Raw genomic sequence first — 26288 nt, forward strand, 5'->3', positions numbered from 1 at the left:
GGGGATCCTAACAAAAAGTTAGGATCAACAAAAAGAGTTATATTCTTTGGCTACCTTGGGAAAAGTCACCAGGGCACAAATTAAAAAATGAAATGATAGCATCTCAACAGGATGCCACTCTGGATCCACCTCTAGGGAGGTGGAGGAGGAGAAGGCTAAGGAGCCAAGAGGTGGGAGTTTCCAGCAAAGAGAAAATAGCCCACCCCCAGGTTCCATGGAGCTCCAACACTGCAAATGCCAAACCAAACTTGCAGTGATTCTTGATAATCCACAGCTGAGTCAGATAGAACTTGACTGAGCTGATGAACCATCACAAAAGAGCCATGCTGTTGTGGGAGTGGTGTCAGGCCAACATGTGGAAGGGCTCGGTTGCCATGGGTGATCCGGTTGAAGACAAGCAAACTCAAGATGGGAAGTAAAGGAATAGCATGAGAAGGTTGGAGGGGAAGGACGCTGGTGCTGTACTCACCTTGATGCGGTCCCTCTCTTTCTGCCACTTGTCCACTTCATCTTCAAGCTCGATGATCTTCAGCTGTAGCTGCTCTTTTTGCAAAGAGAGTTCAGTCTACAGGAGGGAGAGAAGGAGAGGGATGAAATCAGATGGCCCAAAGCCAACCACGGCTCATCATTCATGTCTTTGGTCCTGAAACACAGTGCCTGCAGCCCACAGGTTCCTGGCAAGCCGTGATTTGGACTTGGAAGCCACCCACATCTAGACTGCTCTCTGGTGGGGCCAAAAGCTGTGGACTCCTCAAGCAAATCAGGAAAGAACAAAGAGGCTTGGAAGCAGTCAGATCTATTTTTATTAATCACTTGGGAAAAAATGGGGGTGAGGGATATGGACTTGTTCATCAAGAGGGGCAGAGAAAAGAGGTTGATTTCAAAATCCAGCTGCGTTTGAATCAAAGAGCTGCGCCCAGGGTGTGTCTTTCCAGCTATAAGTGCTTTTCATGTAATTATAAGATGACGTCACCCTGATGTTGCATAGGTCGGAAGATGCCTTTGGCAGAAATGTTGTTGCAACATGACTATGGCTTCTGGGTCTGGCCCTTTGGCATGTGAACAAGGCAGCTGAAGGGGAGAAAAGGAATCTCTTGCTGAGCTTGGCCTGAATCCATCGATGCAGCTCCCCCTTTTCCATTTAAGATGTTGTATGTGCAGACAGGCGCTAGAGCGTAAGAGACTCATTTGCAGGTTTCTTGGCAAGTACATGAGCAAAGTGCCACTCCGAGAACACAAAGGACCTTATGCATCCATGGATGTGTTCACATTTGGGCAAGCTGAGGAACTGATTAGGCATCCACCCACATGCAATTTCTTACCTACAGTTAGTCCTCACTTAACGACCACAATTGAGACCGGGATTTCAGTAGCTAAGTGAAGCAGTCATTAAGCAAATCCTACCTGATTCAACAACCTTTTTTGCAGCAGTCATTAAGCGAATCACTTGGTTGTTAAGCAAACCACATGGCCGTTAAGCGAATCATGTAGGTCCCCATTGATTTTGCTTGCCAGAAGCCAGCCAGGAAGGTCGAAAATGGCAATCACATGACCACGGGATGCTGCGACAGTCATAACTGTGAGCACCGGTTGTAAGTCATTTTTTTCAGCACTGTCGTAAGTCTGAACCATCTCTAAACAAATGGTCATTAAGTGAGGACTACCTGTACATGATGTACACCAAGCAAATGGTCAGTCCCATATCAATTATAAGTATTCACATCCAACTGAGCCCCGGATTCACAGAGAAGCTTATACGATCTAGTTGTACCAGCAAAGTTGATACAGCCTAGCTTCCCTGCCCCAGATACAGACAACTGGAGATTTCTGGGAAGCTGGAACTGAATAACTGAAGGCAAAGTATCTGCATTGCTATTTGCCCCAGCATCTGATATATAGAAATAGACTGCATATAAATAAGGAGGTGCCATTTAGTTATATTAGCTAATTAATTCATTCATTGTTAGGTTTAACTCAGTGCATTCATTGACTCTATGCAAATCAGCATTCTAGCCCCCAATAACATCCCAGGCTTTGCTGAAGAGCTGAATGAATTGCTCAAGTTTTGTTTCAGCGGCACGGGTCCCCGAGGCTGCATATGACCCACAGGGGCCACTCCAAAAGTTGCCACATTGTAATTTTTAATTTGGCAGATGAGAAAAAGATGAAACGCATGAAGGGTAATCATATGAACTGTATTAAATTAATATAATTTAATTTACATGTAAATTAAATTACATGCAATTTAATTTGGGGCCTTGACCTACCGCCTGCTTAGTTCTGGTTGCACCTACTTTTCACAGTCCACACCCCTTCATGAGGCCCAAGGCCATCTAAAAGTTGCCTTTCCCCACTTTGGCTCATGAGATGGACACTTCAAGGTGATTTCAGAGCCCTAAGCCAAGAACCATCTCAGGAGTTCTTTTCTGACCTGGATCAGACTACGTCTTGGCATTAGCACCAAAGATATATTTGTAGGTTTCTCCTTAAGATAGGGATGGGATGGGTAAAGAAATTATGCCTCTCACTCATCTGGATTACTTGCAGAATTCCATATGCCTGAAGCAACCCTGAAACAGTTTATGAGGTAAAGTTCTCACACAACTTGTCTTTGTTTGCAAAAATTCAAAATGCTTTTTAACAGCTGGTGTATAGAGTAATAGGTAAGGTAATGAGTGGAGGAGGGTGGAGGTAGGTCCTGTACATGGTTCAAAGGACTTCTCCATTTCTTCCCTCTCTAGAAGCATTACATGTTTTGTCACTGTCCAAGCTGTTTGCATCTTGATTTCATTAACAGTAAAAGTGCTTGAAGAACTTAGCTTAAAATAGGAGGTGTAAAATAAAAATAATGCACAGTAGAGGCTCACCATAAAGACAATGCCATGGCTGGCATCATTCCAACACAGACAAGAGTTTTAAATAATGGTTTGCTGAACAAATTGTTACAATCCTGTTCTCACACAATGTGATGCCATAATGAGTGGGATTACTCACCCACATTATGACTTTGTAAGATGTGTGAACCAGGCCAGTGAGAACAAACAGTGCAATGTGTAATAACAAGTGATTATAAAAACTGTATAAATCAATTATGGAAAGAACTGAAGAATCAACACAGAACTGAGCCAATCCTGACATTTGCTACCTGCAAAGAAAGAAAAGCAAATAGACATCTGGGGGCACTTTCAAACTCCATGGAAGTCTAGACTTGGCCCTAGTCACTTCTGATGGAATCCCACCTTGCTTCTGATAGCCATGGAATTGCTCCAGGGCAGGCCTGCATCAGCCTAAGAAATCCCTGCCATAATTAACCTCCAATTGGTTAATCAACTTCCAATTGGTTTGTTTCCTACCCCAGAAGAAATATTGTGGAAACAGATTTGAAGCTTTGCTTCTGAAGCTATGGGGTGAACAGTTTCCCAGCTTTAGAAGGTGAGAGCTCTGTTGACCCCAGGGCCAGTGGAGAACTTGGGTGGCTGCTAATGAAATGGATTGACTGGGACAGTCCTAACTATGGTTTGAGGCACAGCACTGGGACGGTGAGACATAAGCATGTTCCACCCTGGTGCTTTATGTAACTACAGCTTTAACAATTTTCCCCCGTGCCACCATGCACAGAGAATTGTTTCTGCCCCAAATACCCTCTCTTTTGAATATCTGCATGGAAAGGAAAAGAGAAACAAGCAGATGGGCATCTTCTTTTATCACAATACTACATAATAAAGATCTCTCTCTCTCTCTCTCTCTCTCTCAGTGGCAAGATCTTCCTTCAGGTCATTTCTTAGTCATACTCATTTACCAGAAACTGTCTGGAGCACAATAGAAACCCCTCTTGAAAACCAAGCTCTTAAGGTATCACAGAGTGATTTTTTTCCCCTTATACAGAACCACTCAGGTTGAACAAAAGCTCTCTTAAACACTCTCAAGCTCATTCGAGAAAGAAGAGCTCCTCCTGGCCTTTAAACACAGGTTAGTTCTCATTCACTCCCTCAATTTAATTGCATATTATATGCAGATTCAATACAATCTACATGCTAGCCATGGAAACTGCATGACAGACTTTCTGGAACTGCATTGCTTCAGATTGCTGAATCGCCTGTACACAAGGCTGGGGAGAAGGCCAGAAAGCAGGAGGAGTGCCTGAATTCGTGTCAGCGCCTGCCTGTTTTCAGAATTTCTTCAAGATACTGTATATCTAGGACATTTGCATGGGTGTGTCCAATGCTAACTCTAGAACAACCTTCCCCAACCTGGAACCTTTGTGCTGTATCAAGAAGACCAACCCCAGAATTCCTAGTCAGCACCCAAGGATTTCCCTCAACAGGAAGAGCTGTATAGGTCCCCCCTCGGGTTGCAATTTTGCATAGCCAGTCTTGTTCAGCTATTGGCTCTGTAGGGTGTACAAACAATGTCCTTGATTTCGAACCTCATCTAAATGCAGGGGTTGCACAGATCCAAGATGCTGTAGTTTGGGGAAAGTCAACTTCCAATTGGTTTGTTTCCTACCCCAGAAGAAATATTGTGGAAACAGATTTGAAGCTTTGCTTCTGAAGCTATGGGGTGAACAGTTTCCCAGCTTCTGGGATTTCTCCCCTTCTCTCTGTAGCCAAGGAGCCATGGTGCCCTTCCACATCTCCTGTCCTCCCTAGATGCTCTGAGATGGAGTTTTGCATGCAGTGGCCTCTTGAGGGGGTCTCTTCATTTTATCCCCCATTGAAAGCAAATGTGAGAGGGAAAGAATGGGACCAAGCACCATCCAATTGCCACTTTTGGCACCCTCCTGTTGACCATCTAGAAGAAATACTGACCACTGCAGAGAAAGACCAAGCACATTGAGGAAAACGTGTGCAGAGGTTTAAGGGAAGGGCTGTTGGCTGGGTCTCAAATGGCCTGCAAATGTCCAACTTCACCATCTTCAAAAATTAGCTGTTGATTTATCCCCAGAAATAAAGAATAGCAGCAAATTAAGAATCAATCCAGCCATCTCAGTGAAACTTGGATGGCAATATTATATAATTAGATCTATAATATATTATGAGGGATGGCCAGCAAAGTTAGACGTCAGCCAGTGCTTCAATTGATTAAATAGGCACATCTGGTGCATGCAGAAATCAAGAAGCCATGTGCAGTGCCAGTCGATCAGAAAAGTTCTTGGTGTTCTCCCGAATGCCCTTTGAGCACTGAATGAGCACTCGCCAAGCTGCCATGTTAAGGACAGGCAAGGGATGTGATCACGCCTTGGAGGAGATTTCTCTTTGGAATTAAAGAGATCATGTAAGGTCTCCCTAAATCCAAAGGGATGCAAAACTTGTCTCCTATGAAATTCCTCCCAGCAGTTCACTGTGACTGAATTTCTTCCTATCCAGATTCCCATGGCAGTGTTCACACAGCAAATCTATCCTGAAGTCACCCATTTTTTGGCTTCACACAATATATGAACCCTAAACTAATAAAAAGAGCTTGTAGAATATGCTCCAAAATTCTAACCAACCCTATCTTGTAATACAAATTCAGCAGGTACGTCTTTATCTGACTCCTAGGCATCCTTGGGGGGCATCATCATGTGTGTCATGATGGCATCCTGCGTCATGATGCCATTTGCATCATAATATCATGACACAACCGATGCCCTTGACATAATATATGTCATTTGCACAATGATGTCCTGGTGTGTGTAAAGTCATTGTGGCTTTTACCCAATGCCCATCACTTGACCTGTATAAATGTATGAGCACAACCAATATGTTTTCTTGTGTCCCTCTGAACTCTCTAATCAATCAAGAGAGGGCTGTTACAGCCATCCTCCCTTAACTTACCAATCACAGGATGGCCAGATTCACACATTCCACTGAGCCAAAATGGAGATTGCCTGTCTGTGGCTTCAAGTGTTATGTAAACTCTGATGTCCCTAAACTGTGGTTTGCAAGTCAAGGTCTAGTTTGTTATATGAACTATGGTTTAGGGCTATAGATAAACCAGTCATAGTGTCCTGGGCACTCTCCTAAACTGGGAGGAGGCACATTTCAGGCTTGAATGACCATGAGCCTCAACCAGCATGGCCAATGGCTTGTGGGAGCCATTGAGCCATTCTCTCAATTCTTTTAGGGACATCAGGTGACCTAACCTTGCCATACACTTTAGCTGTTGACCCTGCCCTTTTTCTAAAGACTAGCCAAGACTCATGTGTACAGTGTTCATGTGCCAGCCTTATAAAGGTCGTCTGTGAGTGAAGGGCAAGATAGGAAACATCTGACATATTTGTTTTATGCAAGTTTTAATAGATTTTGAATACATGGCCTTTGGGAAAGGAAGGAGCAGAGAATATACAAAAACATAAGGAACCACGTGTCTGAGACAGCACTCTCAAGTAGCAAAATTCATGCTACTATTGTCACATGTTTCATTTCCATCTTGATCAAGACAGGAGACCAACAAGCAATGGGGCAGGGGTAAGTTTTGAAGGGTGGGGACCCATCAGGACAGCCCCTATTGAAAGTTATGAGCAGGCACGCATTGGTTCCCATGAGTGCATGTCTAGAGATGATTTTCAAAGCACCCAATAATATTTTAAACAAGTCTGAACTGGAACCCAGAAAAATGCTGTGTGTGTGAGAGAGAGAGAGAATAAGTAGGAAAAAAATAAGTCTAACAGCCGAATCCTTCTGCATCTGTCTTTTTCAGATGTTCTGAAATGGGATGTGATAATCAGTGGGGCTGCTTATAGAAGTTTGGATACCAACAGCATCTTATTCTCAGAGCCTCTAAACAAGACGGAAAACAAAATATTTTTCTGTTACGTTCAGATTTTTTTTCTTTCTAATCCTTTTAATCCTTTGCTTTTAACTCAGCTTTCTGTTTCTTAGTTGCTCTAAAATGTTGCTGTTAGATTCAGATTTCTGCTCTGCTAGATGTTCTAATGGGTGTGGGGGGGGATTTTGGAAGAACCATCTCACTCTCTTAAATTGGGGAAGGAAGGAACAAGGAAATCACTAATATTAGAAGTTTTCATCCCTGCCAGGAACCTGTTTTCTGAAAAGCTGATGACTCCCAGTTTACTGTTCAAGACCAATTCGCCCCCAAAATACTTTGTGTTAAAACAAGGCATTGTTCACACCACATGATTGCTAGGAAAACATACAACTCCAACTGCTGTGAAAATTGTAGCTAAATTCAGAGATAACAGAAAAGACTGGTGAGGGCTAAATGGGACATTGTCAGTGTGAGTGAAAGAAAAATCCTACTTGTGACCGTGATTCAACAGTGTGGAAGATATTGGAGACATTGGCGGTATCTAAGTTAGCCTAATTGGAACCCTACTGACTTCCTATGTAATGCTAAGCCCCATTTGATTACCTCTGGTTTATTGAATAAACAACCATTGGCTATGCAAAACATTAAGCTACTGTCCATGGTTTGCAAATGTGCGAGCAGGCCCAGAGTTTAGTTCAGCTATCTCGATAAGCCTGTTTGTTTTAAGCATGGTTTGTTAAACAGGCATCCATACCTTTGTATGGCTTGGCTTCATATAGCTGTTCTGTTTTGTAAGCCACTTAGATTCATGTTCTAATGTTTTTTTTCTGAGGCAGCAAAAAAGCACTTGCAATAACTAAATGACATATAAAAGTATCTGTCTCGATGGCAGTGTCTGGAGTAAGCCACAGTGATGCCAAGATGGTGGCATGTGTGCAAATACTGGCATTAGGTATGTGCATCTCAGTGTCTGATGCAAGTGTACAAGTCATGTCAATTGTCATCATTTGCCTCTCTTGCCCCCCACCCCTCTGGTGGCCACCCATGCTTCCGCATCTCATGCCAATGGGCACAGCTTAGCCAATTGTGGCTTAGTCAACAAAACCACCAAAGGCCCAGTTCATACACTGCACTAAGCCAGAAATGATGGTTTACAAAATTTCCAAAAAGCACTTCCCTTCTTTTATCACCCATTGTCTTCACTCAGACCCATTTGACATACTGCTCCTCTCTGGTCTGTTCAGTTACTCAGATTTCTATCTTGCTGTCCAAGACTGACCTCTGAGAACCTGGCAGCATTAATCAATCCAACAGATTAATTAAAGTAGATTAATTAAGATTAGATTGTTAAGCCGTGAGGTCAATGGGACAGACTGGAGCCAAATCTATGTTACTGTTGCTTTCCCCACCGGACCCTGGTGTTAAAATTCTGAATCTGAACCTGTAGCAAGTGAATGACTTAAATCAAGGATAGCAAGCAAGAGGCAGCTTCAGGCAGAAGATTTTCACATCTGCAGGCTGAATAGCAGTCAAAATTCCCATGGAATCAAGTTTAAAGGTATCATGCACAACTACATATGCACACACACACACACAGAGAGAGAGAGAGAGAGAGAGAGTTTTCTTGTATCTCTACTAGATCTTCTACCAATGTTCGACAGATGTTTGGGACTATAGCACCCATAATTCCCTTCCAGTATCACCCATGGCCAAGTCCTTCTTACTTAAGGAACCATCTGTTGGGCCAGCTGCTTTGGCAGGAGAAGGGGCCGGGAGAAAGAAGTGGGGAAGAGAAAGGGATATTATTTCATTTATATTTCATTAACACAACTCCTTTATGGGATTTTAATCATTTTCCCCCTTCTGTCGCATAAAAAATTAAAATTCAGCAGCAACTTTTGCAGGATATCATCACAAGCTTCTGGACTTAAAAGAGGCCACGGGAGAAGGCCCCTCCTTTGTTGTTGGGGAACAAGAAATTCAAGCTGCCTGTGATCTCTCTCTCTTCTCTGCAATTACTTAGTTCTTTTTTAATTGCCACCCCTACGGCCTTCCTCCTACACATTCCCACATCGCCTGGGCCCTCTCCTCAAACCCTTTCTTACAAAGGGCTTCATCTTTTCTCTCCCAATCCAGCCCAGTCCAAATCAGGTGTGCCTTTTGCGTCCCTCCGTCTTCTTCCCTCCCTTCTGCTGCAGATGAAACTGGAGATTCTTCGCAGGGTTTCTCAACCATGCCACCTTTAAGATGTGCGGACTCCAGCTCCCAGAATTCCCCAGCCAGCTAATTTATGGTGCTGCATGGGTTTCCTTTTCCATAAGCATTGTCTTCACATTTACCCCCATCTTTTCCCCAAAAGCATCTCTAAAAACAGGGGCATCCTCTGGAAGGGGGGAGAAAGCTGCTAGCCTGGGGTCACCCAGTGAATTCCCAGCTGATCTGATGGGAACCCTGATCTGCACCACCAAGCATCGGGGCCTGGTTCATGCAACACACCAAGCCCAGGACTGGGTGACCTGAGGATGGACCAGCGTGGAAACCAGGCTCAGATCTTCTCCGAAGAATCAAAGCATTGGTATGGTGTTCTGACAGACTAAGGTAGAGGGTAGGGTAGCTCTTAAAATAGCCCCAGCAGGAAGTTTTCTGTATCTCGAAACACCCAAATTCCAAAAAATTTAGGAAATCCTGGTCCTGCTAGAATCTGAGTCTGTCCAACATACCGTGTCAGACCTAGCCAGCTAGCTGGGTTGCATGAAGCTTGTACCTAGCTGAAAGTTCAGTGTGGCGTGGAAACCCAGCATATTGGATTAATTGAGCGAATCGTGGTTGAATTAACCATGAGTAATATGCTGTGTGAACCTAGATGGGAGTGAGATAGTTGCAACAGAGGCCTACCCACTATGATCCACACCCTCCTCTCCAAAGTAAGTGCCCCACAGCCACAAAAGATTGCCCACCCCCGGTAAAGTCCTGATTTGTTTAAATGTGAATGATTAAATAAAGTGGGTTTACATAGCAATATATGTAACACAATGCGTGGGGATTGATTGTGATCATAACTATCATCTTGCTTTTTTTTTTAACCCTCCCCCCACCCCTCTGCAGACACCTTCCCAGTCTCTCTATCACCACCCTCTTTTTTCGTTTTCTTCCCAGGCTGTACTTAATGAAGAGTTGCCATAGCTGAGGCTGCTGAACATTACAAGCTCTGAACTAGGAACCCAACTCCATATTCCACTAAAGGAGAAAGCAAATGTCTGAGCAACAACCTTAGGAAGTTTGTTGTTGTTATTGTTATATATATTCTCTTCTGGAAGATGCTCAACAAATGCTGGTAATTTAGGGTTAAGTCTAGCATTATCCCTAAACCTAAGAATTGTCCAAATACTCCTACTCCTCACTACTAGTAGTAATAGTTGCTGGTGCAATTCAAGATGCTCATTATTACCTCTAAAGCCCTCCATGGCATTGGCCAGATTATTTGAAGGACCACCTATGTCCCTCAATTTTTGCCAGCCCAATGAGTTTGGGCCGAGTAGGTGCACTTCAAGTCCCTTCAATCAAACAATGCCATCTGTCAGGACCCAGGAAGTGCGCCTTCTCTGTTGCAGTGCCTGACCTCTGGAACGAGGTCCCCCCAGAGATCCATGTTGCTTTCACCCTAATGTTGCTCCAGAAGTCTTTAAAAATATGGCTGTTCTCTCAGATAGGATGGTTGTGGAGCCCTGTTGATGGTGGATGTTTTTGTATGGGATATGGTCACCCAGACCCTCCAGATTCTCTCTGTATTGTTTTTCTGTTTTTCAACTGTAAGCCACCCAGAGTTGTTCTGGAGTTGGGCAACCTTCAAACTGAATAAATAAAGAAGTATTTAAAGACAATAGGGAAACCCGATCATGGAATTGCTGTGCACACATATAATAGCAACCACACTTTCTTTCATCAAGAAAGCATCACCTGCTTCTGTTCAATGGAGTTTTGGTTGTTCTCTGAGAGAAAATGTGTTACAAAATACAAATCTCTTGCAAATCTCCAGGAAACAGAGGACACTGTCTCCAGTTTATTAGAGTCAAAGGCCGGCCGAGGGCTCTGAACAGGTTTTCATCTGCAAGCTACTTTGGATAGATGCAAACACTCACTTCCAAGACAGTTTATGAAACCCCACAAAAGGAAGGGGAAATCCAAAACTTCTCTGGCAAATGAAATTTGACCCAATCCAGCCTACCATTTCTTTGTTATTTAAATAAATAACGAAGGGGTGAGTTAAGGATTCATGTTTTATCAGTTTTTTAAGGAAGAGGAGGAAGAAGGGTAGGGGGACAATACAACCTTCAAAAGTAGTCTATTGGTGGGGAAAATATTTTTTTAAAAAATCCATATCTGACTTTGACAAATTCAGATTGCCAAACTCTTTTGCCTGCATTCCTAAAGAGAAAGAACACTTTTTGAATTAAACCTCTAGGCAAAAGGAAATGCTATCCAGTCATCTTTTTTTCTGTGCTTCTATTGAGTTTTTAACTTCTTTTATGCTGTTCCTTTAAATGAGTGGAGCTGAAAGCTTGGCAGGGCTGAAAGCGGGTTAGACACCCAACAGGAAAAGAAGGAAAAAGAAAGAAGCCAACAGTTTCAAATGTAAGTTGGGTGGTAATGTGACACTTCATAGTTTTTTAGTGCTTCCTTAGTCATCTACAAGGCTCAAAAATCCACATAATCCTGCCAGATTCCTGCAAATTGGTCTAAAGTTCAGAAGCTGGCAAATTTTGCCTCTTTGCTAATCTCTAAAAGCATCATTCATTGACTACGAGACAGAAAAAAGTCCTGTGGAATTGCAACTCTTGTGGGTTTTTCACAAGCCAGTGAATGAGTTCACCCATCATGCTATAAGCCCGTTTCTTTAACTGTGGTTTACTGAATAAATCACAACCGCTGGGTTTAGGCATCATACTGAGACAAAGCTAAAGGCCTAGAGAAATGAATTCTTTAAAATACGGGAAGGTCCTTTAAAGCAGCCCAACACACCCCCAACCCAAATCACACCTGCATGGGCTCATTCTCAACTTCATCAGCTTGACCAGGCTGTTGTAAGAATCAACTGGGAAGAGAGCAGAAAGGGTGGAAATACAGTGTGAAAGGGGGGAAAAGGAAACATCCACCCTCGATAATTTTAATAGTTGTGGTTTAAAAGCCCATTCTGTGATCTACACTTAGATTTATTTTCAATTGGTCCAGCATTTTGTCTCATTATTTCCTTGTCTCAAGCCTCCCCCTCAACCAGCTTGTAGTGATGTTCACAGGAATGTCTCTCACATGGATTTCAAGCTAGAATGAAGTTAAAAACAGCATACACTTCCCCATCTGTGTCTGCATTAGCAATGTGAAACCAGTCAATAGATTCCCAGAAAACGTCAGCCAACATCAAGTCACAGCATGTCTTCTGAATCAGTGCCTGTGCACAGGCCTTGCAATGAAGTCAGGAAAACGTATGGATGTGGGGAAACAAAGAAAGCATCTTACCAGCTCCTTCCTGACAAGCCCACCAGTCAAAGCTATTACTTTAAAAAACTGGCATTATTTTTCTTGTGGTATGTGTTGTGGCTGAGAGGTCAGTGAAGTAACCCTTCTGCAGCATTTCATCCTTCCAGGGGCTAGGTGGAGGACAAGACTTTTTTTCCTAACCATCTCTTTCATAAATAAATATTATATGCATGCATATATCTACCTCTCGGAGGGAGAGGTGAGAGACAAGGAAATGATTTTCAGTTTCAGGGTGTCTTTTATAACCAAAGACAAAATGCTTGACCCACTTGAAAATAATCTAAGTGTAGATCAGAGAACGGGCCCAAAAACCACAAGTATTAAAATAATCTAGGGTGGATGTTTCTTTTTTTTTTCCTTTTTCACATTGTATTTTCAAATTCTGCAGATCATCTGTTTATCCCATCCTTTGCACTCTTTTCTGATTTTATTCTTAAAACAGCCTCATCAAGTTGATGAAGTTGAGAATGAGCCCATGCAGGTGTGATTTGGGTTGGGGGTGTGTTGGGCTGCTTTAAAGGACCTATGTAAGTTAACCCCACCAGTTGCAAGAGGACCCTTTCAGGAGAATGAAGGGAAAAGAGAAGGAGAGATAGAAAGGGAGAGAGACAGACAGACAGACAGACACAGATAGATCTTGGACTGGAGGTGACATTGGAAGAAAACTCTTTCTGTTCATTGGTGTCCATACTGTTCAGTAAATGGTCAGCACAGATGACCATTTCATTCCCCTTCCTCAACTTTTCTGAAGTAATGTCCCCCACCCAAGGTATGGGAAGCAAAACTTTAAAGTCTTTCCTAAGGTCTAGCCCTCAAGAGGACACAGTCTCACTTTTACTCATTTTTGCAGTAGTGTGTCAGGGGAAGCCCCAGGCCTTGTTAAAACTCTACTCAACGGTTCAAGCCAAGTCATATGTTGTATATTCTCCCACCAACTTCTACATAAACACACACACAGACTTGGTTGATAACCCACTTCTTCCAGAGAATCCCAATTCCAAAGAAACTCATACTATCTAAACCCACCCCCTTTCCCCCCACCCTCTTTTTGGTCATAACTTCAGGTCAGAATCTTTGTGATAGGAGCAGCGCATAAACTGGAGTAAGTAAATGTGACCCCTGATGGTCTTTCCTCTTGAAAGGCAGAGTTAATTCATATAAGAATTTTCCTTACGTGGTTATGGCAGCCTCAAGAGCCAGCCTGAAAGTGTGAACAAGCAAGGGCAACAATTCACTAAGGCTACGTCGCCCCAAATGAAATGCTTTTAAATGCAGGCTGTGCACAGGTGCAAATCAGTATGCACTGAGTAATTAAATGATGGCTATGCCTATGTCAGTTAGCTCATTGTAGAGTCCAGAGATAGAAAAGTTAAGTGGCTGGATGCCACTTAGCATTCAGTTAAGGTTATTCGTAAGGTTTGGTGAAAATTCCTCCTCCCAAAGATCCTGGTGTGGATAGAAAGAGTAAGGATTTAACCATATGCCAAAAAAGTACAATACCTCTTTGCCAGATTTCTCAATCTCTACCGTCACTGTGGTATGGTTCTTGTGTTCCTGGAACATGCAGAGATAACAGATGCAGACTTGGTCGGTCTGGCAGAAGAGCTCCATCGTCTTGCCATGTATGGGGCATTTTCTGGCTTCAAAGTCCTTGATGGGATCCAGAAGCTGGTGATCTCGAAACGCGGCCCCTTCGAAGTGGGGCTTCAGGTGAAGCTCGCAGAAGCTGGCTTGACACACCAGGCAGGACTTCACCGCCTTCTGCTTGTTGTCGATGCAAGAGTCACAAAGGACCTCTTCCAGATTCACACGGGGTCTTCCACTAGATACCCTGCTGACCCTGTTGTAGTTGGTCCTTTTGGTCTCTCCAGATTCCCCTAGGGAGGTTATGGGTTTCCTTAGATCTGCAATCTGCCCACTGGAATACATTGGCTTTTTCACTTCTTCACTGCTGAAAGTTTTCTTTGTCTCCATGTTGAACAGGGGCTTCCTCAAGTCTCCTCTCTCTGGAAAGGAGACCTGGGATCTCCGGGTTTCTCCTAGCTGCCCTGTAGGGAAATTGGGCTTCTTGGCCTCCCCGGCCTCCATATTGAAGTAGGTTGCCCTCTTTTCATCAGAAGATTCAACAAACTGGATGATCGGCCTCTTCCAGTCACCTCCAGAGTAGATAGAATTCTTGAGTTGGCCTGTCTCCAGGTTCGGAGCAACGTTGTTTTTATTGGTTTCTTTCTCCTTTTTGTTTGGGCTGCTGGATTTCTTCCCTTCTTCTGTCTCTTTCTTTGGAGAAGTGGGGGTCTTCGCTTCCTCTTGCTTGCCTGTGGTCCCGTTTGCCCTCGCTGTTTCCATCCTGTGGCCGTTTTCCCCCCTGCGTCTGCTTTCTGGTTTCTTCCTTCGCAGCCAAACTCTGCACAGGGCAGAATCAAATTGCAGCCTAACCTAGCCCTGTCTTTACAGAAACAGCCAAGTTCACGGGCCTTCTTCCCAGCAAGGAATGAAAAAGGAAGACAGGGCAAGCATGATCTAAATGCCACACCTGGAAAATGGGGAGGAGAATGGAAATACCTAGATTATACAGGTAGAGCCAGAGAGAAGAGATATTACAAAAGGCATCAAGGGATCCAGCTTAATTATAGAAGGTGCTCCACACCCAAAAACATACCTGTCTAACTAGGTTGGGGAATGAAAGGCTGTTTATGTGTCACGCTTTCTTCTTCTCCTCCTCCTCCTCCTTCTTTTTTTCTTCCAAAAATTATTTTCCTTATGAGGCAGTCAGAAGGCCTGCTACCTGCTTCAAAAATAACTACTTCTTGACAGCAGGAATGCATGAGCAGAATTAGCCAGAGAGGTGAAAATATCCACAAGGCAAGTTTTATTAAGCGGGACGCATGAACATAAGCAATTTAGCTCGCAATTAAAATTCATGAAGAGAATAAGACACCAGCTACTAAACATCAAGAATTAGAAAATGGCACCCTCAGCACCAGTTGCCATCAGGGCTCTCTGTGACAGCTAGAAATAGACTGGAAGTTGATCATCTCAGACTGCTTTGGGTATTATCTTCTGCAGACCTGCAACATAATGCTCATCTATTTTATTTCCACCGTATAATTGCAAACCCCCACGCAGTGTCTACTTAACTGACTGAGGAAGGGCCGGAGATAGAGGACTATGGTTAAAATATATATTTACGTCATGTCCACCATGAATACCTGGTAGAACTCATGTTGTCAATGCCAGCGACGGGGGAGGAATATCCCCCTCACCTGCTGGATTTCCACTTGCCCTGACCTCATGCGTGACATGTACACATGACTCTTTTCCCTGCAGGTAATAACCTCATTTATGCAGACATCCACTTACCTTCCTAATGAGGCTTTTCAGCAAATAAGGATATTGTACGTGTCCATGTGTGATTTGTCACTAAGCTTTCCTCGTGGGGGCACCACCACTCTCCCCCAACTCCATTGCAGAAACACCAGCTAGGCTCCAATTTTTGAAAAAAGCATATTGTTAGCTTTTTTTTAACAAACACTGCTTATGACATTAGACGTTGGACCCCTTGGGCTGCCCTGTGTGCTGAGCTGGTTTCTTACAATGATAGCCTGCAGGGGCGTAAGATGATGAAAGAATGTTCTCAAGTTCTTGGGTGGAGTTCTGAGTTCTCAGAAGAGAGAAATATGCAGGGGGTGGCATTTCTTTTTTCCCTCCCCTTACACCCAGAGTCCAGATTAACACTTCAGGTGCAACTGCAGGACTCCAAAACTAAGTAACTTAATATTCCTTAAGGCACCACTTCTGAGATTCCAAAGTTCTTCAGACTTCAGGTGGACCATCTTCAGGGAAGGGGGTCAATTTCTTTGTAATGTGACTTCTCAAGTGACCTTTGGCATGGTGGCAATGCTTTAAAACACATACACCTTAAAAGGACTTTGATCTATTGAGTTTGCTCTTACTCAGGTGGCCTGAGGCTTCAATTAATCAACAATAACTTAGTTTACTTATAATAAACCAATACAGAGGATGCCTATTGACCTTAGCTTGATTTTACCAGTAAAATTTTAACTCTCTAGCAATCTCCTGCTTCTTTCTGGATTTTTATCCTTGTCATATGAGGTATGTGTTCATTCTTCTCCTAGGTTAGGTTAAATATGGGGAATTGTGTTATGTGAACACAACCAATGCAGACTGGAAACTAGCAGCATTCCAGCAAAAGGATGCTAGAGATCTAGAAACCCAACTGGATCCATCTGCCCTACCCAAGAATATTTTCCTTAGCAGTCAGGCCCCTTTCTTTAGGCCAGGAAGATATCTACACCATGTAACTTGTTGGGGGGAGATGGGCGGTGATAAAATTTGATATATAAATAAATAAAATCAACAAACTCTGGAAGACACAAACCTTAGCACACTTTAACGCACTCCCAACGGTGGTCCTTGAGGACAGATACAAAACAGTTCCATATGAGCTAAGGCTGTGGCTGTGGAGAAGGGTCTATCAAAACCGTACTCCGTGACCTATTATATTGCATTTTTATAAGCATTTTTATCAGCCCATCTTATCACTCCCCATTTGACCAAGTGTCCAGGCAATTCTGCTATATTTTATGCACAGTTGTTATTATCAGAGCAGTATGATTCTGCCTCTATGAACGCGGCAAGATTCTGTTACACGGTCTGTAAAACCAAACACTCCCTCATTGCATCAATGCTCTCGGCCCAAACTGTTTTATTTTGTGCCAGTAATAAGTAATAAGGGTATGTGTGCATGTTGCAAAAGAACTCTTTGAGCTCAGTCCAGTGATCTAGGAAATGTGGACAAGCTCTCTTCTCCTTCACCATTCACAGCTGGGATCGTTGGAGAGAGCCTCCCTGTTTCTTCATCGTGATGTCCTTCAGCCAAATTCAACGGGCTACAGGGTTTCAGCGATCACTGGGTTACCTTCCTTGATCCTGGATTGGCTAGAATCTGGCCCTGCAATGTAATGTAATGTAGTGCAGAAGGAGCAATATCCTGAGGTTATGGAAAAGCCTGAAATACTAGACAGGGAGGGAAGATCACAAGGTCTTTGCACATCCCCTCCTTTGCAACTGGAAATCAAACTCACAACAATTTGCCATAGCCCTCCATGGGTTTGTGCAGCCTTTTAAATAAAGCAGATGCTAGCAATGATCATGCAATCTCACAACCTGGGTGTGGGGGAAGTGGGGAGAATCGTGTATAGATCATGCTTAGTCTTCTGGCTCAATCAAGTATGCAAAGCATCTAGTTTTGGAGGGCAGGTCCAGGAAGGAATTTCTGCTTCTCTTAATAATTGGCAGAAGCACCATAGAGAAATGTCTTTTGTTGTGTTTGTCTTTCCTGCACACCTTGCTGAGAGCAGAAGTTTGTCAACCGCAACCCTGTGGCTCATGTCTCAGCCAGTACTGTGATCCTCCTGTCATGGCCTTCCACTGGAGACATGTCTAGACACTGTGGGGTGGAGTGAAGTGGTATGAATGATGGTGACAAAGTGCCGCAGCCAATGCATCCTCCTTGTGTGCTACAAAATCTTCTGCATCCTCTCTTCAAAAAGTAGTCATTATAATAATTGCTGGGTAAATGTTCCATTTACCATTGCTGGCAGTGAAAGTCAAGTCACGCCAGGCTGTGGGCCAAAAGAGGGCAAGATGGGATCTGATTGGCAATCAGCTAACCTAAAGATGTTGTGTTTCCTCCTATGCTGCTTCCCTGCACCAGATTTTGCCTGAAACCGAATTTGCAAGCCTCTGTGGATTGTCTGAGGAATGACAAGAGAAGTCAGACAGGTTTCAGACAGCCCTGATTGCTTAAGGAGTGAGTTGGGGGTTCTATCTTCTAAAGAATTTCCTCTTTGAGAAGGGCTTTTCAAATTCACGTTATTCCCCCAAATACGAATATATTTCTAAGCATCTTTTTTTTTCCCCAGCCAGGAACTGTATATCACAATATCTGGGGAAGTACAAAACTGGATTAATTAAGTCTAATCGGCCCATTATTTTAGGGCACTTTGATTGGAATGTCCAAAGACTGAATTCTTCAGGGCTCCTTTGCTTTGTTTTGTTTAAAAATAAAAACTTCCAGAAAGTTTTTATCACAGATTGCTACTATTGTTATCTGTTGATCTTTCTTTATTGCTGGGTTTTGACGTTGTGCCTTACGATACCGTACTTGGATGCTGCTTTGATTTTGCGAAAGTTTGCCTTGCTCTTAGAAAAAATAAGGATCCCTTGGGGGTCCCTTGGATCTCTTTCCTTGAGAAAAGGAAGACATTTCAGTTATTACAGGTGTACAGCAATCCTTGCTGGAAATCTCCATGTGACCTACCCAGGCTGTAGGCTTTGTGAAAAGCTTTCCACAAACACATTCTGTGAGTTCCACTTTCCCTTATCCTATTTGTGGCCTCTGTCAGGAATTAGTCTTCTACACAACTAGCTTTAACTGGAACCTCCCAGAGGATTTTCTGAATGGAAAGCATTTTCTTTCTTTCTTTCTTTCTTTCTTTCTTTCTTTTTTAGTATTAATTTTTATCGAAGAAACTTTTTACAAAGTAAAAGCAATACAAATTTAAAGAAAAAAGAAAAGAAAAGAGGTAAGAAATAAGAGAAAAGACAGAAAATGGAAAGGAGGAAAAAGATAAAGAGGCAGCTTCCGATCTTCTTAACAGCAATTATAAAGGCATTTATACTGTGTCCTGTCTCTCTCTATAGTTATATCATGGCTCCCTTCTTTCCATATTCTGCCCTTTCTAATCGTCAAACCCATAAATCACAAGTTCTTTTTTCCCCATTTTCAGCAAAAAGCCCATAAAGTGTTTCCAGTCACTGGCAAATGCAGTTGTTGTCTTTTCCTTAATCAAACAAGTCCATTTTGCCATCTCTGTGAATTTTGTCGTCTTCACCAACCATTCCTCCATATTTCAGAGTCTTTCCATCTTTGTGCATATAATAACCTCACAATGCACAGTTACCATGTGCAAAAATGGAAACCATTTTCAGTGCCATGGCATGAATGAATTAAATACTTTTCTTCTCCTTTATGTGGGAACCCACACCGTTGGGGTTCCAAGCCATGCTTTATGGTGGACTGCGTGAACCCAAAAGATTGTGGCTTATCAACTAACCCTGATTTGTTAAGGCAGCAGGCTAGAAGCCAGGAGACCATGAGTGGACAGGGGGTGCAGAGTAAGCATCCCCCATTCCTTCTCTCACCACTGCAGAAATTTGGGAATGGGTCCATTTTGGGGTAGGGTAATTAGTGGGAAACAAATTCATTGAAGACAATCTGATTGGCAAAATGGAGAGAGAGAGAAAGAGAAAGGAGGAGCAACAGATTTCTGCCCCAGATTTCTAGTGCATATCTGAGAATTGCTTGTGCTTATCTTTCCTCGATGAACCAAATCCCATTTTCCTTGGAAGAAGTGCATGCTGAAAAGAAGCTACATTTCTGAACCTTGCATACAAAAGAAAAAAGGAGAGAAAGCTGACATCTGCAGAGTTCATGTATAAAGCCTGCTTCGGGGAAAGATATATTAAGAAGAGTGGTAACGTTTGCATGTTTAAAAGCTTCTTGGATGATTTATGAGAAAAATTGTCTATATTAGGTTTTGCGTACAAAATCTCCATAGATTAAGGAAGGTTGTAAATGAAAACCAATGTAGATAGTTTTTTTAATAGTAAAAAAATAGTATCTTTTTTCTTTGATCAGTGGAAACCAAAAATGATTGATGCAAAATGCTGCTAACCCAGAGCATTACAGGTAGTCCTCACTTAATGACCAGTTGTTTAACAACTATCCGAAGTTACGACGGTCTCAGAAAAAGTGCTTGACAACCTGTACTCATACTTACGACCATTGCAAACTGTCACACCACCCCCACAGTCATACGATCGCAGTTCGGGCACTAGGCAGCCAGCTCACATTTATGACTAGTTACTTTATCCTGCAGTGACGTGATCACAACCTGCAACCACTTTTGCTGTTTCTAGCAAAAAATGTCCATTGGGGAAGCTGGTTTCACTTAATGACCATGGTGATTTGCTTAACAACCCATGATTCACTTGTTGTTGTTTATTCGTTTAGTCGCTTCCGACTCTTCGTGACTTCATGGACCAGCCCACGCCAGAGCTTCCTGTCGGTCGTCAACACCCCCAGCTCCCCCAGGGACGAGTCCGTCACCTCTAGAATATCATCCATCCATCTTGCCCTTGGTCGGCCCCTCTTCCTTTTGCCTTCCACTCTCCCTACCATCAGCATCTTCTCCAGGGTGTCCTGTCTTCTCATTATGTGGCCAAAGTATTTCAGTTTTGCCTTTAATATCATTCCCTCAAGTGAGCAGTCTGGCTTGATTTCCTGGAGGATGGACTGGTTGGATCTTCTTGCAGTCCAAGGCACTCTCAGAATTTTCCTCCAACACCACAGTTCAAAAGCATCGATCTTCCTTCGCTCAGCCTTCCTTATGGTCCAGCTCTTGCAGCCATATGTTACTACAGGGAACACCATTGCTTTAACTATGCGGGCCTTTGTTGTCAGTGTGATGTCTCTGCTCTTAACTATTTTATCGAGATTTGTCATTGCTCTTCTCCCAAGGATTAAACATCTTCTGATTTCCTGACTGCAGTCAGCATCTGCAGTAATCTTTGCACCTAGAAATACAAAGTCTTTCACTGCTTCTACATTTTCTCCCTCTATTTGCCAGTTATCAATCAAGCTGGTTGCCATAATCTTGGTTTTTTTGAGGTTTAGCTGCAAGCCAGCTTTTGCACTTTCTTCTTTCACCTTCATCATAAGGCTCCTCAGTTCCTCTTCACTTTCAGCCATCAAGGTGGTATCATCTGCATATCTGAGATTGTTAATGTTTCTTCCAGAGATTTTAACTCCAGCCTTGGATTCCTCAAGGCCAGCTTGTCGCATGATGTGTTCTGCGTACAAGTTGAATAGGTAGGGTGAGAGTATACAGCCCTGCCGTACTCCTTTCCCAATCTTAAACCAGTCCGTTGTTCCGTGGTCTGTTCTTACTGTTGCTACTTGGTCATTATACAGATTCTTCAGGAGGCAGACAAGATGACTTGGTATCCCCATACCGCTAAGAACTTGCCACAATTTGTTCTGGTCCACACAGTCAAAGGCTTTAGAATAGTCAATAAAACAGAAATAGATGTTTTTCTGAAACTCCCTGGCTTTTTCCATTATCCAGCGGATATTGGCAATTTGGTCCCTAGTTCCTCTGCCTTTTCTAAACCCAGCTTGTACATCTGGCAATTCTCGCTCCATGAACTGCTGAAGTCTACCTTGCAGGATCTTGAGCATTATGATTCGCTTAACAACCATCATAAAATGGTTATAAAATTGGGTCTGGCCACATGGTGACTCACTTAACAACTGTACCACTTAACAACCAATTTTCTGGTCCCAATTGTGGTCATTAAGTGAGGACTACCTGTAATGTGATCTGATGCGGATTGACTAACTCCACCTAGAGCTGGTTTGAGCCCCATTCACCACCAGCGCCCAGCCCCCAAGGCTAGGAAACGTGATTCTGAATTCCAGCCCTAGGGAAAACTCCCTACCCCTGCTTTAAAGGACAGGGGGTGCTTTCAAAGTGGAAGCAAAAAGGAAGTGGGAACAGTAGGTCAGACTCACTTAAAGAGCTAAAAACAAGTGGAATGGCATGCAGTCCTACGGTGGGTCAGAGGGCAGCCTTCAGAAGATGACAGTAAATGATTAAATGATGCAGAAACAGGGCTATTAACTGCAAAATGAGGTTGCCACGCCTTTTGTTGGGGCAATTCCACTCTAAGAAACACTCGGGAGCCTGTGTGGGAAAAACATGATTAGACCAGAGGATGGTTCTTCACTGTGCAGTTGAGTCACAGCACCAGGATTCCCGCCCCCCACCCCTTCTTGCTTCCTCTCTAGCTGATTTCTTGGTGGTGTTTTTTTTCCTTTTTAATTTGATGTGGTAGTTCAGTAAAGTAATAAGAGAAGAGTTTGAGAGTGAGCATCAGAGGCCCAGCAGACGCAGGAGGAGAAAAAGAGCTACGGCAGAAAGGGAAGCAGATCTTCCCCAGAGAAAGGAAGGAAGATAGTAGTCAAGGGAACCAGAAACAGAAGATAAGGAATGCAGGAAGGAGAAGCAATAAGACAGGCCGGTGCAGGATCTCAAGGGGCCACAAACTAAGGAAAAACCCAGCTCTCACCAACTTAAACCCGCAAAAACATTTATCTAGGTAACAAAACAGACGTTGTTTTCTACCGATTCATCCCCAACCTTTTCTGATACAAGTTAGAAGCGCTCACACCACCAGGATCCCTCAACTTCCCCAGCTCTCACATGCGCTGGGCTCCTTTCCACATGTTCAGTTATTCAGAGATTTCACAAGGGCAAGCTGCATTCACAGATGCCTCCCAAGAAGCCAACGTCCAGTGGGAACTGTGCTCATCAAAGGGAAATGGCAGGCTCAGGCAAGTCTCCCTGGCAGAAGAGCACGCAGCGTGGCTGATGCCTTTCTTCCCAGCAAGGAGGTGCCCCTGGGTGAAGCACCCAAATCTGATCTGTCTTCTCCAGCAGCCGGCGGGGAAACCCTCCCCTCTCTTGGATCAGCAAGCAATGCTGAGCTACCCTCTATGGAAGCAAAGCAGCAAGGCACGGCATAGGGTAATTCAAAGGGAGACGAGGACGCCAGAGTTGCTCCGAAACTTCGTGGCAACTCAGGTATCTAAACCAGGTTAGAACAGCCTGCTATCCTTGCAAGATTGTTGGGCTCCAACTCCTGTCAGCCCCAGCAGCACATCTGTGGCCAGGGAGGATGGAAGATGTAGACATGGGATTATCTACATCCGGTCTAAAGATGACAGGAGACCGGTCTCCATTTCGGGTGCTTGTGTTCATTTACAGAGGACTTTCTTCTGTTAGAAGCAGTCTTCTATCTAAAGGGCTGTCCAAGTGCACTGATGATGTTACCTATTCAGGTAATGAAATGTCTGCAAAAAAAAAAAAATCCAAGCTCAGAGGGCACCAAGGAGTCCACAGTTCGACCCTGAGCTACAGAGATTCTCTTCTGCTGGAAAGTTGTGATGCAACAGCAGCAAACTCACAGCTCCAGAGATGTCAAACAAGGGAGGAGGGAGGGAGAGAGATGATGTCAGGACCCATGACAGGTTGGATCCTCAAGGGAACAGACTGATAAATTCAGAAAGAAAACAACGGTCAATCTAAAGGGCCATAAGTAAAAATGCAGCATTTGAGTTCTCATTCAAAGACAGCTACCTAAACTTCAGCGGAGTTCCCAGTGCACTAAGCCATGAAGCTCAAACCACATTATGATGTTGTGCATTATACAAGGACATAGGTTTCCAGTACGAGCCACAATAACGACATGTGTGTCATGATGTCATCACACAAATGGCACAGATTCTGTCATTTGCATCTCCTGCATGACACAGAGGACATCACTTACCACCCTGTAGAAAGCTATGAGTCAAAAGCATTATGGCCAATTCAGGGTGGTCAGGAGACCAACAGCCCAAAGACAGAAAACAGTTAGAGAAAGCCATCTGGTGAAATAGTTGGCTTGGAAAGGAGGTCCTCTTCTGAGGTTGGAGTTTTATAGCTCCTGGTGGCACACTATTGGTCCTTGGGATCAGGTGACTTAGTGTGCCATCAGGTGGCAGAAGCTGGTATGGCCTCCCGTGTAGGACCATTGGCAAGTACTCCACCATCTGCCAAGTTTGTTCTGCTAAAGAAACACAGTCACAATGTAACAGAAATAAAGTGTTGGCATCTGACTTTCTGGGAAGGAACCCTCATTCAAAGTCTTCCAAGCACCCCACATTCCAAGGCAGCACTACTGTTTTTTAGCGGGGTCCCTGCGATCTCTACCCAGTCGGGCTATCCTGTAATTTTACAGAGACTTGTGGCTCTGTTCCTCTTTGTGCCAACCATGATAGGCATGAACATGTCACCTCTGTTCATCATCCTAACTTTGGTTTGATTAGATTTTTAATCCAACTTCTTGGTGATTCAAATGGGATGGGTACTTAGAAATAATTAGGCTTCCTGTCCAACAAATCATTCTCCAGAGATTGGGACTTTGGAGCAAACGGCTTCCAATTTGGCTCAGAGATCAAACTTTGGTTTCCGATCTCCTCACTTCTCTCCTGCAGTCCAAAGATTCATTATCATCCTAGGGGTGGAAAAGTCAGCCCCTTAATTCAAGCATGCTAACTCATCCATGGCTTGGACATTAGCAGAGTAATTCCAGCCCCTCTCAGAGGGTTCTGATCTTGGAGCACTTTAACTGGTCAGCCCTCTGCAGACCACAAGTAAAGACCCAAACAAGACTTTTGGGTTTGGAATGATTGCCCCTCCTTTTCGTTGATCCTCATGCCTGAAGCTCCTTCAAGGATGTCATCCTGCTTACACCTCCTCTCAAAGCTCTTTCCGACCCTGTATAGGTGCGCAAAATGTCTCAAGGTCCCAACAACCCAGTTTGCAGATGCTCTGTTCCAACCTGGGGATGGCCAATCTGAACATACCAAAAACGTCCTGACGTCAGAGCAGCCGCTTCCAAACATACTGGAACTGGTCTGGCTTGAAAACAGGTCACCGTGTCCTCCGTTTCACAGTCAGAACAGCCTAGTTTTGGGTCAACCCAGTTTCAGTAATTGGTTGGGATGTGGTTTGGGAGCAAAACGTGGCCTGAGACATGTTCCCCAGAAAACAGCAATTCCCAGCCTGCGTTGCACTTCCTGCTGTCCAGACTGCCTAATGCGGCCTGCAGTTGGGGTCTACAATATCTGTGGGCACCAGGTTGGAGAAGGCTTCCCTAAAACGTCCCTGAATCTTGCACTTGCTGGGCGTTTCATGAGCTGAGAGGCAGAACAGCAAGAAAGAGTTGACAAATGTGTTGTGTGCTGGCAAGGTTAGAAAGAGATCCCCCTGCTCTTTAAGTTCTACTATTCAGTTCCTTGGTTCCTTGCCCTCATCCCCCGGCTGTGTTTGTGTGAATGGGAGTGGATGCTGTTTTTTCAGCTAATTGCAAATCACTTAAACACTCCATCAAGTCCAGACTCAGCCCATGGTAGAGTCATGGGACTAGCTGACGCCCAAAGTTTGCACACTGGGCTAGCCCCAGGGGGATGCGTGGCCTACATCAAGGCAAGGGAGGCCCTGGGATCCCAGGCTTCTGACTCCACCCAGACCCCCCTATATGTCTCCTCCAGGGTTAGCCTCTTCTGCCAGGTGCAAAAATGCACCAGGATTTATCACAACAGCAATGCTGATCTCATTCCTCAAACCCAGGGCAAGCGGGGAAGACTCCTTCTCCTGATTTAGTGTTGGCTCAGGATTTTCTTCCTCTTTCTCTTTCCCTGGGACTGCTTGTGCAAATGCAACAGGGTGGCAGTACATTCAGTACCAAGAATACTTTTTCCCTAGCCTGTCATTAGCTTATGGACTTTCTGCCCAAAAGACGAGAGGATAGCAAAGCTGGGTCAGTGTGGCATTTAAAGGGATTGGAGAAGGAGAGGTGGGTCTGTTAGTCATGATGGCTTAGTGGAACCTCTGATTACAGGAGCAGTATACCATTGAATACCAGTTTCCAGGGAATATGTCAGGGCCAGCCTCGCTTCGCAATAAGACACAGACTCACTTAATGGGTATTAAGGATTTCTGGTTTATTGGAATGATAGCTGACAGAACGAAAAACGGGAACGGGGTAGGTAGTGTGGGGGTGCCCCTTTTATACCCTCCTGTATTGCCCCGGGCTTCCCCACCCCTCAATGCCCCGATCCCTCTTGATGGGACCCTTGATGGCTGCTTGGGCGTTTTCCCCGGTGTCCTCTTTGTCTCCCTGCGACGGTTGTGTCCTCCGGGGCACCATGTGCTTCTTATCTTCACTCCTCTGACGTCTCTCCTTTCAGTTGTTTATGGGTCCATGGGTGTGGGTGCCTTTGGGTGCTTGTGTTAATCCCTGGTTTGATTATC

General features: G+C 44.0%; 1 protein-coding gene across 2 annotated transcripts in view; it reads right to left on the reverse strand.

The window, feature by feature from the left end:
* TRIM29 (tripartite motif containing 29) overlaps window positions 1-14755 on the reverse strand; it is a 29038-nt gene extending 14283 nt beyond the window's left edge. For both annotated transcript variants that reach the window (XM_063311231.1, XM_063311230.1), the window contains exons 1-2: window positions 13786-14755; window positions 470-565 (exon numbers count right to left, since the gene is read on the reverse strand). In XM_063311231.1, coding sequence (XP_063167301.1) covers window positions 470-565; window positions 13786-14631 — 942 coding nt within the window. In that variant the 5' untranslated portion in view covers window positions 14632-14755. The remainder of the gene's footprint in view (window positions 1-469; window positions 566-13785) is intronic.
* Between the last annotated feature and the right edge of the window lie 11533 nt (window positions 14756-26288).

The sequence above is a fragment of the Candoia aspera genome, chromosome 9, assembly GCF_035149785.1.
Source record: "Candoia aspera isolate rCanAsp1 chromosome 9, rCanAsp1.hap2, whole genome shotgun sequence".
NCBI classification, from domain to species: domain Eukaryota; kingdom Metazoa; phylum Chordata; class Lepidosauria; order Squamata; family Boidae; genus Candoia; species Candoia aspera.